The sequence below is a fragment of the Monomorium pharaonis genome, chromosome 4, assembly GCF_013373865.1.
Source record: "Monomorium pharaonis isolate MP-MQ-018 chromosome 4, ASM1337386v2, whole genome shotgun sequence".
Lineage (NCBI taxonomy): Eukaryota > Metazoa > Arthropoda > Insecta > Hymenoptera > Formicidae > Monomorium > Monomorium pharaonis.
Genome location: NC_050470.1, coordinates 29,979,051 through 29,996,404, shown reverse-complemented (window position 1 = coordinate 29,996,404; position 17,354 = coordinate 29,979,051). Strand labels below are relative to the sequence as shown.

The 17,354-nt window shown below is 26.7% G+C and overlaps 2 protein-coding genes across 4 annotated transcripts in view; one reads left to right on the top strand and one right to left on the bottom strand.

Moving 5' to 3' along the window:
• Window positions 1-51: 51 nt before the first annotated feature.
• LOC105837610 lies at window positions 52-3,631 on the top strand. The gene is made up of 4 exons (XM_012682527.3): window positions 52-717; window positions 1,260-1,697; window positions 2,045-2,311; window positions 2,822-3,631. The coding sequence occupies exons 1-4, from the start codon at window positions 272-274 to the stop codon at window positions 2,982-2,984; spliced, it is 1,314 nt and encodes a 437-aa protein (XP_012537981.2). The 5' UTR covers window positions 52-271; the 3' UTR covers window positions 2,985-3,631.
• Window positions 3,229-17,354, bottom strand: part of LOC105837609 (ATP-binding cassette sub-family G member 1) — an 18,822-nt gene continuing 4,696 nt past the window's right edge. Inside the window, exons 2-10 of one of the 3 annotated variants that reach the window (XM_012682525.3) lie at window positions 11,344-11,461; window positions 8,942-9,125; window positions 7,563-7,708; window positions 7,238-7,476; window positions 6,900-7,162; window positions 5,811-5,979; window positions 4,439-4,695; window positions 4,095-4,249; window positions 3,229-3,902 (exon numbers count right to left, since the gene is read on the bottom strand). In XM_012682525.3, coding sequence (XP_012537979.1) covers window positions 3,713-3,902; window positions 4,095-4,249; window positions 4,439-4,695; window positions 5,811-5,979; window positions 6,900-7,162; window positions 7,238-7,476; window positions 7,563-7,708; window positions 8,942-9,125; window positions 11,344-11,461 — 1,721 coding nt within the window. In that variant the 3' untranslated portion in view covers window positions 3,229-3,712. Of the gene's footprint in view, window positions 3,903-4,094; window positions 4,250-4,328; window positions 4,340-4,438; window positions 4,696-5,810; window positions 5,980-6,899; window positions 7,163-7,237; window positions 7,477-7,562; window positions 7,709-8,941; window positions 9,126-11,343; window positions 11,462-17,354 lie in introns of those variants that run through there. The other 2 variants (XM_036286171.1, XM_036286172.1) reach the window with 2 other exon arrangements.

Here is a 17,354-nt window from a genome sequence, read left to right as displayed (position 1 = left end):
AATGATCAAGCGTCATTAGATGGCGTTGGATAGTGAGCACGTCATACTCCGATGGTCGCAGTCGCGCGCGCAGTTGTTTGTGTAAGGCAGAAATCATCGATCATCATCAATTTTCGAACAAACTTATCTGTCACTTTTATATTACAATACGAAAACAAGGCAAAAGAGTGGGAGATCGCTCGGACAGTATATAGTAAGATGATTAAACAATAAATGCTTAGTACAAAGTTTCACAACGTATTTGTTTCTCTAACATATTTTTTTATAAAATATGACGGTTTCTAACGAAACAATCATGAATACTGCGGAAGATTCCGAAGAGGTTTCGAAAAGTTCAAATAAACATAGATACGTGATGATGTTCAAGAGTTCATTCGATCGAGAGTTATTTCCAAACAATTTTGATTTTTGCACTATAGAAGAGCAATGCGTGTGGATAGACGAGAACATCGCCACATTCTTTCCGAATGTACCAAAGTCGTTGATAAATCTTATTCCAGCCACTCGTGAAGGAGATTATGATCGGTCACCCATGGAAATACCTAAATGGTTGGACTTAAATAAGTACCGCAGAGGACAACAATTTGTGCGTGATAATTATACCTCAATCATCATTGCTACAATACTAGGCCTTATGCATGTGTATTCTTTCGAGGATAGTCTGAAACCTATAATAATATCAAAGCGCTCTCACACACCGTATTTAGGATTTAAAAGGTTTTCTTTATTTAACACTTCGCAATTAATTACAATGATATCTCTGAGCACTTTAAACTGTTTTAAAATCAAACAGATTTGCGAAATCAAACAATGTTAACTAATTTTTTGAAGGGAAATAAGTGGAAGGACAGTAGGCGTTGCATCAGAAATCTATTCAAAAGTTACATTTAATTCTAAAATATATAAATCTGCATTTTGTATTTTTATATTTTAACTTTTGATTTAAAATCAGAAGTTTAAAAAATAAGCCATAGTTAATTTTTTCCATTTGGCGCCCACAATCAGCTTTTCTATTTTTTTTTTTAGTTTTTACTTTAGATGCAATTAATAATCTTAAAAAACTAATCTATTAAAAACCTTCTTGTATACTAAAATTCAATAAAATATGCAGCAAAAAATAATTTAGCAGAAAAATTTGTGGAACAAAGAGTTAACGTGTATTTTTTTAAATTAATTATATTGATAACAAAAGTATTGATTATATAACAATAAAATAACATAATAAATAGTTTATTGTTTATATGACAATAACTTTCAAGGTATGCTTCGACCATACAACGATTCTTTAACTGGTATTACGGAGAACCTTGGATTAAAGGAACGCTAGCCTATGAGGACATGCAATTTGCACGTAAAATGCATTCAATGATACGGGCAAAGTTGTGCAAACTCGATAACGAGAAAATTAACAATGAAAGTAAAATCGTTAAACTGTGGTGCCCAGATCATGAATTGTTCTTAAAAGATTTCGCTACAGTATGTCCATTTGATATACAACGTCCTTATGTTATGTTTACTAAGTCGCCGTACAACTCAAAAGGTATGAATAACGCGGACATGGCAGTAACACAATGCAGTTTTATTAGTTCAATTGTGCTTTATCCGCAAAAAATTGGAGTGCACGCAACTGACGAAGATGTCGAAGCCTTTTGCCATATGTGGAGATGTTATGGATATTATCTCGGGATAGAGAATGAGTACATATTTAGCTCTAATAAAAATTAAAGAGTGTAAAAGAGTGAAGAAAGTTATAAATCACCATTTCATTTTATTTAAATAATTCAGTAAATATTACTATCTGTAATAGTAAAATGCAACTTTTATGATACACAATAAACACTAATAACCAATGGCTATGTTAGAACGTCTAAAGTTTGTAAAGAAGTAATTTAGACAATTATCCCCAAAGTATACAAGATATTGTAAACTCTAACTCCACATCTAGACCATAACCGCTTTTTCTCTTCTATTTCTTTAACTCTGTATTTTAACTCTTATATACATATATATATACAAAACTTTTATATTCGTGTACATTCTTCAGGTACAATATGTGCCGTGGCAATTTGGAGGACATAAAACAGCGAGTTCGAGACTGTTATCAATACTGGATATTATCTAATTTTAAAAATATTACACCCGAATGGGAGCACATGACAAGATGTCTCGTCGAACCTTTGAATTACTATCCTTTCATCTATATGCCTTACAAAGTGATAGCATTATACGCTGCAGATGTATTAAATATACGCATGCCAAGTTTATGTGCGTCAATGAGTTACGCAGAATGGATTGCTTATAAATGTTACAGGTGAATATATAAAAGAAAAAAATTGTTGAATATGTATCATTTATTTAAATCATGCCTCATTAATATTGAATATATTTTTAATATGAGCAATCTTAAATTGCTATGTCTAGAAATCCATTACATGTCTATAATGTGTAGGTTTATTAGATAGCACAGTTTATTCAAAGATGAAACAACTGGCTAATATTGACAAAAAATATGAAGTAAATGTAAAATAAGTAATACAAAAAAAATTTTTAATAAATTTTATCTTGTTTGTGCAAGTAAACAATTTAAAAATTCAAATAATGTTACTTTTGATCAACTTATTTAATCGATAATAATGTAATCATGCAATTTTATATATTTATTAAACTTTTATATTATTTCATACATTTTTGTTTTTATATATTCAATATTTAATTTGTCAACACAGTTCTAGATCTAAAATTGAATATGAATAATGTTAAATAATGTATTACAATAATATGTATTACAAAATACATAACATTATTGTTTTTATTATTTCAGATTCATATTGCATTATGCTATTAAATTCTCAATCATCCGAGTAATTATCAACAAAGTGGTACTAAAGATATTCAATAAAGCAATGAATTTCAGTCCCGAGAAGGAAGCAGAACTTCAAAAAAAATCAGAAATGCAATTATCAAAACTTGATGTTATGCGCTAATAACGAAATGCATTAGCATAAATTTAAAGAAATTCTGAATTTAAACGTGTGTTTTTTTTAATTATGGGATCATTGAACTAATTTTGGGAAAAATAAATATATATCGACTTGTATTGATATCTAATTAATATCTGGAGCAGTTATATAGTTTTCATTTTTCTTTTATGGTCAAATGTAGTTTTTCCTCCTCTTATTTTTCGTTAAATAATATGTAAAATAACACACAAAAAGCTTTTTAACTTTATTCTATAAAACATCCATCTTTTTATTCAATAATTGTTTTATTCAGTTGTTTCATTTATAACTATGGACATTTATAACACTTATAATAACAGAAATAATATGTTACATAATAAACAAAAACAATTTTTTGTTTGAAAGTAAAAACTCATACATATAGCTTTAATAACGGAAATATGTCATGGTAAATTTGGAATTATATAAATTTACATTAATAATAATAAATAACAAAAATAGCTAAAACATATTACAATTAGATATACCAAAAAAAGTGTATATAATATATTTGTTCATCAATTGTAATATACCTATATCTAATAATATTACATAATTGCTTTCTATATACATTACAAATTATGTATGTAAGTATGACATTGTTACATGGATTACAAAAAAGTTAATCTTAACAAGTGGACTCGTTGAGATCTTATTCATCTGCCTGTCTCATGTAATTCTAAGAACTGTACGAATTTTTATTTCAAGATGTATTATAAACGTTTCTTGATTCTTATACTTAATATAGTATATGCTACAATATCCAAAAAGATACAGGTCAATATCAGTATTGCTATATTAAACCAAAAATTTATGTGATCTATTCCTAATTCTATGAGGAACTTTTTAGGAATAGCGAAATGGCAATAATCTTCTGAGCACTTCAATTTGGCCCGATCGTAACTATAAATTATAAATATTACCTTTAGCTTTTATGATAGAGAAAAATCAAAATAAGAAATAAAAAAAATTTAACTCTATTATTTTTTTAATAATGGTTGTTTCCAAATATCTATATTTGCAAAAAATTTAGAGTAAATTTATTACAATTACTGACTTACTATTATACATAAAAGTAAGAAATAAAAGTCTTACCCGTAAATAGTCATTAATAATCCTTCAAAAGCATATTTGCAAAATGACATGTCAAACAACCAATGTAAATAGGGATGCACATCTTTAGTATGCACGAAAAACCCACTGAGCACAACAAACGGCATAATTGCAAACGGACCAAAAATTACGCTATCCTGAAATAAAGTAATTAACAATTCATAAATTGTACTTACAATAGATAAATTGCATTAGGCTTACAACTTTCAGCCATACTTCCTCTGATGCTTTTAAAATAAGAAGAGAAAGAAAAAATAATACATAATTGTTAATGTATGTAAATTTCATATAATTAAAAATAATAAATAAAATAGATGAATACAAACCTGAACCTTCAACGAACACCCTATAATAAATCCAGCTGTTTGACCAACTAGACCGGTGACGAAGCACGTGAGCATGTATAATATAAGTCTTCTACTTTCATGAGGTTGATCGCTCATAAAATATACTGTTACAGTATAAATAAACGTGCAAATAAATTGAACCGAAAAATCGACCAATTTGCCCGCTAGATAATACGATCGTAGTTTATACCAATGATTGAAAAGCTCACGTTTTAGTATTGGTAACTCCAAAGGAACTGCGGAACAAATAAAAATATTTGTATTTTTCTTTTAGAGAACACTTTATTAAATCGTATGTGAATAAAATCAAATCAAAGATGAATCTTTAGGAAATGCTGAAGACAGGTCTGTTTTACCGACTAAATGCAATAATTTTTGTCACAAAAATTCGTCTTATTACTTTTATAGGTTTAAAAATCTTTTCCCAATTCTTCCAAGGAGGAAAATATATATGCATTTCTATCAGTAGAATTTGAATTGTAGAATTTATACCAAAAACGGAAAAAAATTTTATAACTTACGATACTTTTGCCGTTTCTTACAAAAATACCTCGCAAACCCGAAAATTCTGATATTAATAAAACTTGGCATAAATGGGTAAAAATGTTTAAAAAAAAAATTTTTTTTTCAAAAAATAAATAACTTAGTTAAATAGAGGTATTTATGCTGTAAAACTTTTCTATAAAACATTTTTCGATATTTTGTTTAATTTATGAGATATATCGAGAAAAGGCAAAAATGTCTTTATCTTTGAAGAGTGGTTTCATCCCTTTAAATCATTTATAAGCTCAAACAAAAATTTTCTAAATTCATGTATTTACCCCCTCTACATTTATGCCAAATTTCATTAAAATCAGAATTTTCAGGTTTGCGAGATTCCCTTGTTAGTCAAATACCACACAGCACTAGATGTCCCATGGATATATATTTTAATTCCCAATGTCTCGGGACTGAATACTTTTTATTTTACTCTATCAAGGCAATAGAGGGATGATAGCTAAAATTCGTGACCTTGAAAAATTTTGAACCTAATCTAGATCAATTCTCAAAAAAATGTTTTTCTTATATATCATTTTTATTACATGTTAAAAAGAACTGACAATTATTTTACACAAGAACTTTTTTTAAACGTACTTAAATTAAACATCTTTAAAACATTCCAAATATGGATATGTTTTTAAAGCATTTGTATTACATCCATAAACGTTTGAACAAAATAAAGACTAAAAGTGGACATTGGATGCTGTCTGGAAAGATGTGCTAAATGTTAAATGATAAACGTAAATCAGATCTATATTGATAAATTTTTTTATTTTGCTATTATGTTCTGCATCAAACTCAATAAACTTACTCGTGATCATTGTAGCACTAAACGCACTATACATAAGAAACATAATGTTGTAATATAATAAATTAAAATTATCTATAACATAAGAAGCGTCTTGGCCGATTTTAAAATATAACGTGCCGACAGCTAAAGCAATCGCAAAGTGCACTGAAATCCGTGAGAGTGTTAAAACCTACACAAATAGAAAACAGAACAAATTTTAAATTCTTAATTTATTAATACAGATAAAATTAATATCTGATGTTAATTTAAATATTATTAATAATGTTTAAAAATTATATTATACTCTCAAAATCTCGTAGAATAAAACATCGTTCTAAAAAAGTAAAAATTGAGCTTGTGCAATCATTTAAATAATTTTTCTTTCTAATAAGAGTAAAAAATTACTCATGTAGAGTAAAAATTATTACAGAGAAAATAGTTATAAAATTAGAAAATAATAATAGAAATATTTATTTAAGATCTTTATTTAATATTGTATATTTATAAAGGTTATATCTATAAAAAATACTATTTGAAAGAAATAAGTTGTTTTAGAACTTACATTCTATAATTATATTCTAAAAACAATATGTTTATTAAAAAATAAGTTACATGTATATTCATAAAGTATGTACTGTTTGTTTTGTCCACAAAGAACTAAAAAAATAATAAATAATAGAGTTAGAAATAAGATAGAGATAACTTATTTTTTCATGAAATATCAAAATGTAAAATAAATACTTGTATAAATAAAATGTAATATAATACTTATTTCAAATAATTTTTTATAGATATATTTTTTAAATATTTCTATTAAATCTATTTCAATTTTTCTCTGATTTAATAAAAATTTATTTGTAAATTATTATATTATTAAAATAAAAGTTAAACTTGTACAACTTTCAAGTGACTTTTTTACTTCACGAGACTTAGAGAATAATATAAATTATTCGGTATCTTTATATTTTTATAACTCATTTAATTAAACATTTATATAATTATAAATTCTCTATCTTTACCGGATATTTGTATAAAAAATAGAAAGTAAATTTCTCTTTAGTATAATAAAAATGTCTTGTGATTAAGATTGGTAAAGTACAACAATATTACCTTGTCACGAAATAATTTAATTGTGTTTCTTTTAGTAAGAACACTAAGTTGCCTCCAAAAATTAGCAGTATAATGTGGAATGTGCCTTAATTCTGTTTCAAAGGAATACAATCTCTCAACAACTTGATGCGAGGCAACAGTTTCTTTGTTTTTGTCCGAATAAAAGATTTTCGTCGATCTCCACATATCATTCTTGCCATTTTGGATTGAATCCACTAGTTTTGATGTATGAGGGCCATAATCGCCGTTGCATATCTCCATCACTACGGAAAAAGAGCTTTAAATTCATGCTACCAAGATTTTTATACAGTGGTTTGTTTTAAAAAAGTACAATTTACAGTAATCGCCAGGATCATAATGCGTCGGACAATCTAATCCTACACTACTTAAATACGGCAATAAATTGTTCGTGCTGCCTGTATAAACACATTTGCCATCAGCAATCACGTAAAGATGATCCAGCATATTGAAAAGAATCGCGCTCGGCTGATGTATCGTGCAAATTATAGTTCGTCCTTCTTGCGCTAATTGCTTTAAAAATGCTAGGCACTGCTTTGAAGAAGTACTATCTAAACCGCTAGAAAATAAATTAATTAAAATTGTAAAAGGTACGTAATAAAAAAAATAAGCACAAGTTTTATCAAAAAATCATATAGTGCCTACCTCGTAGGTTCATCAAGAAATATGACTGGTGGATTGCTGATGAGTTCAAGTGCAATGGCGAGTCTTTTCTTTTGTCCTCCGCTAAGTTCGTTGGTAATCGTGTAACGAGACTCATCGAGGCCCAACATTATTAATATTTTGTCGATCTGTTACATCAATTAACTTTTATATATTGAACTCACACTTTAAGAGAACATTATTATAACGTCATCAATAATCTTTATTTAAGCTCTTGCTTGATAGATGTATTAAATTTTATTCACTTTATTATTACATGATATAACAAATGCATTTATATTCGATTTATAGTATTAAAATATATTTTTTACTAATATAAGTGTATGTAAGATCGTGACTTTTAACGAATTAGATTAGTGTTAAAAGAGTCGTAAAACTTAATCAAACAAGATTCTTTTACACCATTGTTGTTGCAGTCGAGATAGAATTAAACTCGCGTTATCATTGCAATCAATTACTTTAAGAAAAAATACAACCAACTCATTATCTAGAAAACTATTGATGATTCGATCACACAATTTTAATCATACTTGGTGTGTAAAAGATAACTCTAAGATAACTCTGCATTAAGTAAGCGTTCCCACGTGTTCCCATACTTAGCCCAAAATTGATATCGTGTCTTCAATGCTAATATTTTTCTTTAAAACAATTTCACGTTTTTACACACCTGCGTGCGCGCAACTAATGAGATATACTATATTTTGTGTATGTTATAAAAGAGAGAGAGAGAGAGAGAGAGAAAGTAATATTGCAAAATAAATATTTGCAATATCTTTGCAACATTGCATTACAATATGCATTATGATATTGCTGCAAATTTGTTGTGCTGTGTGTGTGTGTGTGTGTGTGTGTGTGTGTGTGTGTGTGTGTGTGTGCGCGCGCGCGCGCGCGCGAGTTTTACACTATCAAATTTATTAGCATTCTAATCAATTAATTGCCCATTAAGTATTAATAATAGACAATTATGTCTTAATTTGCTGAATTTTATTAATCCATTTTTTTATTCTGCTTATATAAAAAACTTAGAATTAAAAATAAGATTTAAATCAAATTTTAATTAATATTTATGAACAAATAGTTAGGTCTCTAAATTTGTTTTTTTTTTTTGTTTGTAATTATCTATTTCTAATTATCAAAGGAAAATTAGAGAAAAAAACATGGAAAATTCTACAAAATAACGATGTAAAAAAGAAAAGGTATGTTCACAATATTTGTTTTATAGATGGACACGCAAATTATTGTTTTGTAACATACAAAATTATTTTTACCGACAATTATTTTGTTATTTTCTATTATTAGATATTTTATTTACAATCGGTCCTCAAAGAAGTTTATATATAATAATGTTAAATAATCCTTACCTTTTGCAATTTCTCACGGTAATTCAATCCGAGTTTGAGATCAGCAACAATGAGCATAGCTTCCTGCACCGTTAAAAATGGTTGCAGATTATCATCTTGCATTATATAGGCAGACAATTTTCGAAAGTCTGATACATTTCGTTCCCGTCCATTTATTAAAATTCTGCCAGTGACCGAAGTTGTTCTGAAATGCAAAATGTATTGTTAATTATATCATAATTTTCTTCTAACATCTTATCATATTAATGTATAATCTATGTCAAAATATTCTTATAAATATCTTTATAATAAATATTTGCTAGCAAAAATGATGACTAAGTAGTACACTGTACTCTCTGATTAATAAGTATGTATACATAATTAATGAACAATTAACTATCAATTTTTTGTATAAGTATCCTTGAATCATTCGCCAATCAATTGCCAGTTACGTTTACAATTTGGCAATGTTAAAAAAAAAGAAGATAAGAGTGCTAAGAAGATAAGATTAAAAGCTCATTTATACTTGCGATATCGCGATGCATCATGACAGGTGCATCTAGAGAGCAAACGGATACTGATATCGCTAAACAAAATATGTCCATGCACGTGGCTTTGCATCGATATTATATGCACATTCTATATAAGAATGTGCATATAATATCGAGTAAATTAAAATATGATTCTATCGTACGGTTCTAGATACAATTTGTAATCTAGAGAAAATTCCACAATACCGAAAGATCCCGCTAATCAGAGATAGACTAATGATAAAAATTACCTATATGATATCTAAATTCAAGGCTGTTTCTTTGAGTGGTTATCGATTAAATTAAGATTTTAAATTAACATACTAGTTAATATTTAGATTACTTTCAATAAAATTTTTGGTAGGTTACAATAACATTTAAAGTTTACAAAACACTTTGAGAAATAAAAAAATCATTTTTATTATGTCGAGGAAAAGTTTATATAAATTAAAAATAAAATACTCTAAGCAATAAAATTAGCGCAACAAAACCTTATACCAAAATTTCATTTAATTTCAAATAATCGTAATTTCGCGAAAATTTATAGTATTTGAATGTTTGTTTTTTATTCTAAAGCTTGAAGTCTCTACTTTAAAGAGCATTTATCAAATTTTAATCTTCTCTTTTTCCCTTTTCGCCATCTTTTTATAAGAAAGGACATGTTTTGTCTTCAAAAATTTTTATATTTTGACACGCTCCATGAAGCGCAATAAATTTTTTTCATAATCTTTATAAGAATTTATAAGAATTATCATAAAATATGAACTTTTCTCTACAAATTAAAAAAATTGAAGACTGTGCAATTTTTTTTACCGGAGTTTAACATGTCAAAGTTATCTATGCATTTTAGTCTGTTTATGCCTATTACCACCAGCATTAAGGCCGCCCCACACACTTTTGCATAACGCACAAGAGAATTAATCAATCAGAAGTCTTTATTTCCACCCTGGGCAGGGAAATAAACGATTCTGCTTAATTGATTCTCTTATGCGTTATGCAAATGTGTGTGCCGCGGCCTTTAACATTTTTTGATACGCATTACAAAGAGGTTGCTGATCGGATTTTGCGCATCGTATGCATGTGTATATGTACACGCCGTGTGTGTGTGTGTGTGTGTGTGTGTGTGTGTGTGTGTGTGTGTGTGTGTGTGTGTGTGTGTGTGTGTGTGTGTGTGTGTGTGTGTGTGTGTGTGTGTGTGTGTGTGTGTGTGTGTGTGTGTGTGTGTGTGTGTGTGTGTGTGTGGTGTGTTGGACAAAAGAAATGAGAAAATATTGCACGGAAGCAATACATGTTTGTACTCAATAATATGTGTTGCCTCCTTATCTCTAATGACTTTTCCAAGATGCTCATACATATTAATACAAAATTTAATTGCATCCTGAGGAATTTCGTGCGACATGCACGCGCACACACACACACACACACACACACACACACATACACATACATATACACACACACAAAATGCGCAAAATACGACCAGCAACCTCCTCAAAGTGCGTAACGAGAAATTCTAATGCTGGTAAGATTAGCCATAAACAGACTGAAACTTAATGATTTTAAAAAGTTCTGTATTATTACAATGTCATTGCACAGATTTTAATTGATTACTATTTGATGCAATTAATAAGTTACTAAGAAATTAACTTCAATTGCATTAAAAACAAACATTTTACCTATATCTATCTTTTTTTAAACTTTAAAAAAAATTTTTTAAACGTGCGTAAAATAAACATCTTAAGACATTCAAATATGAATATATTTTAATATGTGTAAAATATTTGTATTTGATCCATGGACTTTTGGACAAAATAAAGACCAAAATCGGACGTCCATTAGATGTTATGTGTTGTCTGGGAGTTGATCAAAATGTAGCACTAATTATATACTAACGTAAAGCCTGCCAGGATATCCATTAATGTAGATTTTCCAGCCCCGGAAAGACCCATAATAGCTGTGAGTTCACCCGGTCGAAAGTCACCATTAAGATCGCTCAATAATATTTTCCTCTCTGTAAATTATAATTAAATAATTATCCTTTACAAAATAAATTCATTTTTAATTTAACAAGTATGCAAAAAAATAACAAAATTTAATATATTTGCATACGATAAAGTATTACTATATAAATTCGTATAAGTGAAATGTAATCAATATTCTAAATACAATTTAAACCAATAATTATATGCATATCAAAGTGAAAGTTTCACATAACAGTATGTTGCCACAATATATTTATGAAATAATAATATTATAAGATAACAATTTCGTATAAAAAAAATTATAATAAAATATTCACATTTTTTATTTAACATAAATTAAGAATAATAGATCCTTTAATGCAAAGTATCCCCAAAACTTATGTAGATCACAATCCATTTTACAAAACATTCGCAACCCATCTAGCTTTATAAAAAAAACACAAACAACTAAATTATTTATTAATATTATTTTACTCCTTCTACTTTCTAATTTTTTATTGGATATAATTTTATAAATCTATTCTTCAAAATATATGTAATAAAAAAGTTTAAAAAATGCACTTAATTTTTTCTATTTTATTAATATTAATATTGCATTAAAGCAAATTATTTTCTATTCATAACAAGTTTAATAATTGTAGTTTATTGAAATTTGGTTTCAATTTCTATCATAGTTTAAACATTTTTTGTGACTAAAAAATTAAGAATGTGTTCCAATGATTTATATAACATTAGAATAATTATTGAATATTCCTTTTTTCTCGTTTCATACTCAATATGTCATTTAATTTGCCATCAAATTAATATAGCAGAAATTGATAAGCTCTTAAGAACAAATACAACATTTCAAACTAAAGTTTAATTGCAATATAAGTGTTAAATTTGACTATATATATATATATGTCTTGGATATTTAAAAAGTATTTCTAAATAACTTTCTAAATACGCAAAAAAGATAATTAATAATATACACGTGCAATGTAACAACAAAAAGCGATGTATGCATAACGTATAAGGCCGCCTCGCGCCATAAACGGGCATACAAGGCGTGCGCTGCATGTGGGTGGCATCATTAGGAAGTGGCAACTCGATACCAAATTTTTTTATTAATAATCTTATAATTGTCTTTACAAAATTTAAAATCCTTTTTCACAATTAAAGTACAAAAAACAAATATTCTTTTGTAAATTTTTTTTTTATTTTTTGTATGAAATCGTTACGTGTTGATTGTGTTATTGTCTGTACTTTAATTATTGAAAGAAGATTTTGAATTTTATAAAAGCAATTAAAAAATTAATAAATCAGAATTAATTACACAAATTTCTATTCATAGTTGATAATGTCACTCTTTATTTACCATCATGCGTCCTTTAATAACGTTGAAAATTTACCCAGGATTGATGATCTTTAACAGTATCCCGTCAATGACTACGTCAATAAATTATTAGAAAAGAGAATAAATACATTGTTTGATTTCAGATTTAAAATTATTAATTATTAATTATTTTTAATAAATGTTAAATATTTATTATTTAAAATGTTATTTAGAAAAATGATGACATTGTATAATAAATTGGAAGAAAACAGGAATGATAATGTGGCTCTCCTTTAAAAAAAGACTTAAAAGATTGGTTTTGTTTAGAAGAAAAAGAGGAAACACTCTTTGTAGAGATCAAAAGAAAAGTACCTTTTAAAATTTTTTAAATAAAAATAATACGTGTAAATAAAATTTCGTTTCATTTATACAAAAGTACATATTGTAATATGGTAAAAATAAGCCCAATATTGTTATTTTTGTGCTTTTCAGCGCTAAGTAGGGTGTTAAAAAAAAACTGGTTGACACAATTTTGGCAAAACGATTAATCTGAAATCCAAAAATTAACATAGTTTTTAAAATATAAATTACTCTTTTTAGTCTCATTGTAAAGAATTTTAAATTTTTTAAAACTAAGAAATTGATTAAACTTTTTAAAAGAAATGTCACATTTTAAATTCTTAGCTAACTGTTTGACACTTAAATTCCAATTTTGAATTTAAAAAATATTTTACAATAAGATTAAAAAAGTAAATATATTTTTAAAATAATTTTGGCTTTTTTTAAATTTCAGATAAACTGTTTTGCTGAAGTGTCAACCTGTTTCGACCTCTTTTTTTTAAGCCTTGTCTTGGCTTTAAAAAGAATAAAAATAAATTAAAGAATAGCACAGACTTAATGTCGACAAACTGGCAATTCTTTAATACTAATTGTAATTGGATATTGAATAAAGAATTTGCCAGTTTGTCGACATTAAAACTGTTATTCTTTGATTTTAATTACTGGTGAAAAAGTTATCTTCATCTTTAATAAAAATAAAGATAACTCATTTTTTTCCACATACGTATTACAACATGTACTTTTATATAAATAAAACTAAATTTTATTTGCGCGTATTATTTTTATTTAAAAAATGTCATGCGATGTGCAATGAGAGCTATTTTTTTAAAGCAAATTAGCAAAGTGCTGTATTTAACTTTGCATAACTCAAAAACTGTGTACAGCCAAAAAATGTTAAACAAAAAAAATAAATACTCAAGTACATATACGTATATTCATCTGATAATAGGTTAAGTTTAAAAAAGAATTAAAAAATTTAATTAAATGCTAAAATAGACCCTAAAAGAATTTCGAAATGCTCAAAAGTAGAAATGTTTATAACAAAGGCTATTGGCCATTTACTATTACTGCAAACAAATTATTTCATAAGTAATCATTAGAATTTGCCTAATGACAAAGATGTTACAAGTAGCTATTGTACAAGAGACCATTTTCTCTATTTTTGTAAATTTTTATTGATTTTTCTCTGTTTGAATAAATCTTAATACAAAATTAATATCTTTTTTATTGAATATACTCAAGTTCTCATACTATATCATATTTAATACAACTTTAATTTCTTATAATTAAAACTCAGAAATTTGTACAAAATGTTATGTCGCGCATTGAGCATCGTATGTGTGCGAGATTTTGATGATCATGTCTATCGTTTGTTAAACATACATATGCGAACACAAAACTCACACATTCTTGTACTACAGATCTCGTGTGACAGTCGTGTGATACGCGCCACATAAAATTTCGTACGAATTTTCAGGATTTAATTATAACTCTCATAAAAATAAATATATTGTAACAATTCTTTTAATTGAAACATTAACCAATCTAAAGAGCAAATGTATGTTTTTATTAATTCTTTAAAAAATTTAAATTAAAAAATAAATATAAAAAAGTTTTTTAAGTTATATTTATTAGAAAAATATTTAAGTAACAAACTTTAAGTAATGTTTCAAAAAACTAAAAACTTTAGGTTTCAAAAATAAAATATAATATAACTCTTTCCAAAATAAACAACACATTTAAATATGTACTTTCTAAATTACAATCAACGAAAAATCAGTAAAATCAGTAAAAATACACTGATTTCAGTAATATACTTATAACTTGCCAATTAGTGAAATAAATATACTGATTTTTCAGTGACTATATACTAATTCTGAAATAAACATGCAGCAATTAAAAATAATTTATTAGTTCTGGTATCTTAATATCCATTTATGCTAATATTAACGTTACAAATATTTATATACTTTTAAAACGTAAAACAAAGATAAAAAAGTATATTATTCAATATTTGATGCATTAATAAAAAAAAAGATTAATACAGTAATACTAATTAAGATATTATAAAAGTATTAGTAAGATAGTAAAAAATTATATAAGAAATTATGCAGAACAATATTTGCTTATGTTATTACATAAAGTTTTTACACGTGGTTTATCGTAGAATAATAAAAGATGACAACGTAGGTAACGTAACAAGTAAAGATAGCGAGATAAGATATTGTAAGACGTAACGCAGTCATAATATGTTGCATATGTATTGCGTGGTGTGTTTATGCAAATATAAGAATAATGTTACAGTTACTGGTTTTCCTAGGGCAAGGTGTACCTTCACCATGGGACACCTCTTACTATACCCGAGAACGGACTCGTGGAAAAACTGAACTGCTTCCGCGTAAACTGCCGTCGATTCTAGTAAATCATAAAAATTCATAGGAATCACTTCTCGAGATCGTGTTACGACTTTATAGCTTTTCTACAAAGCTACGGAACTGAACGAACCAAAACCAACCGGACTGTCCTTTGACGAATAGCTTACAAGGTTCCGAGTGACGTTAAATAAATTATGCACGCGGAGCGCGTGCATTTTCCGATAATGATCGACAGATAAACTTGGATCTATCCCACACGTGTAATAATAATCAGTATCAAAGAAAAAAGACAAAAATAGATCCAATATAATTTACACGGCAAAATGTGCGCAGTTCATATTCTCATTTAATTACTCTCTAAATCGTATTCAGTGGATATTTACTGATTCACAGTAGCATACTTATAACTATGATAATCAGTGAATATTCACTGTCTTTCAATAATTTTCATTTCAGAATTAGTGTATAGTCACTAAAAGATCAGTGTATTTATTTCACTGATTGATAATCAGTAAATGATTATAAGTATATTACTAAAAGTCAGTGTATTTTCACTGATTTTGTCGAGTTTTCACTGATTGTGATTTAGAGAGTAAATTTAAGAAAACATATACTGCATTTTCCTCTGCTAATAATAAATGTGAATAGAATAAAATCTTTTGGAACAATATAAAATTCATTTCTCTTTTGATAAAAAGATTTATTCTCTTTAATTACTTAAAAATTGATATTAGTTAGCTTCGTAATCTTAAGTATTGGCATTTATCACGCTGAAATAAAATGTTAACAAATATTAATTAAAATGTATTTGTAATTAAAATAAAATTATATTAAAATCTTAATGTAAACATAATTTAAAATATGTAAAATATGAATATTTTAATAATTCACAAGTTTCAATTTTACTAAAAAAAATGTAAATCCTAATTCTAATTTGCTTTATTTAGAAAATAAAAGATTCAAATAATAAATTACTTTTTCGATTAAGAAATCTTATGTATATATTAAATCTTGCATATCTAATTAGCTATATCGTACTACTATCATTAGTTGATGAAACAGCGGTCAATCGATTAATAGTTTATATGATTCAACATTGCGTGAATTAGTATTGTGTAATTGTATGTGATGTAACATTTCCGGTGAGACTGCGCAAAAAAATGCATAATTAATGTTTTTAATTATTATGTTTATTAACAATCAAAATGACCTTCTAAAGCTGTTGGAATAATAACAATAATAATAATGTTGTAAGTTTCATTAAATTTAAATTTAAATAAAAAACGTATTTTTATAGAAAGCGTTTCATAAAATAAAAATCTGTAAAATATCTTGTATTATGTATAATAATAATAATATAATAATAATATAGATATTTATATTTTTATTAAAATTTCGTACATTTGTAGTACCAAATTATAATTATTTTGTACAAAAATTAATTTTGGAGGGCGTTTCATGCGCGCGTGTACTTGGTGCTTTTTTATACCTTTTTTTATTTAATATATACATGAGATTTCTTATTCAAAAAAGTAATTTATTATTTGAATCTTTTATTTTCTAAATAAAGCAAATTGGAATTAGGGAATTACTAATATATTTTATATTAGTAAAATTGGAACTAGTGAATTATTAAAATATTCATATGTATAATAATTATAATTTATAAAATATTTATATTAAAGTATTCATATTACATATTTTAAATTATGTTTACATTTGACATTGAAATTTTAATATAATTTTATTTTAATTACAATTAAATTTTAATTAATCTTTTGTTAACATTTTATATCAGCGTAATAAATATCAATAACTAATAACATTTTCTACTAGGAAAACTGGTGCATCACCAGCGTTGTAGGTTTCGATGAAAACTTTACTAGTGCAATA

Coding starts and splice junctions, on each gene's coding strand:
- LOC105837610 (XM_012682527.3), top strand. CDS start 272: ATGACGGTTTCTAACGAAACAATCATGAATACTGCGGAAGATTCCGAA. Junction 718..1,259: donor CCGTATTTAGGATTTAAAAG/GTTTTCTTTATT, acceptor ATAACTTTCAAG/GTATGCTTCGACCATACAAC. Junction 1,698..2,044: donor TATCTCGGGATAGAGAATGA/GTACATATTTAG, acceptor TACATTCTTCAG/GTACAATATGTGCCGTGGCA.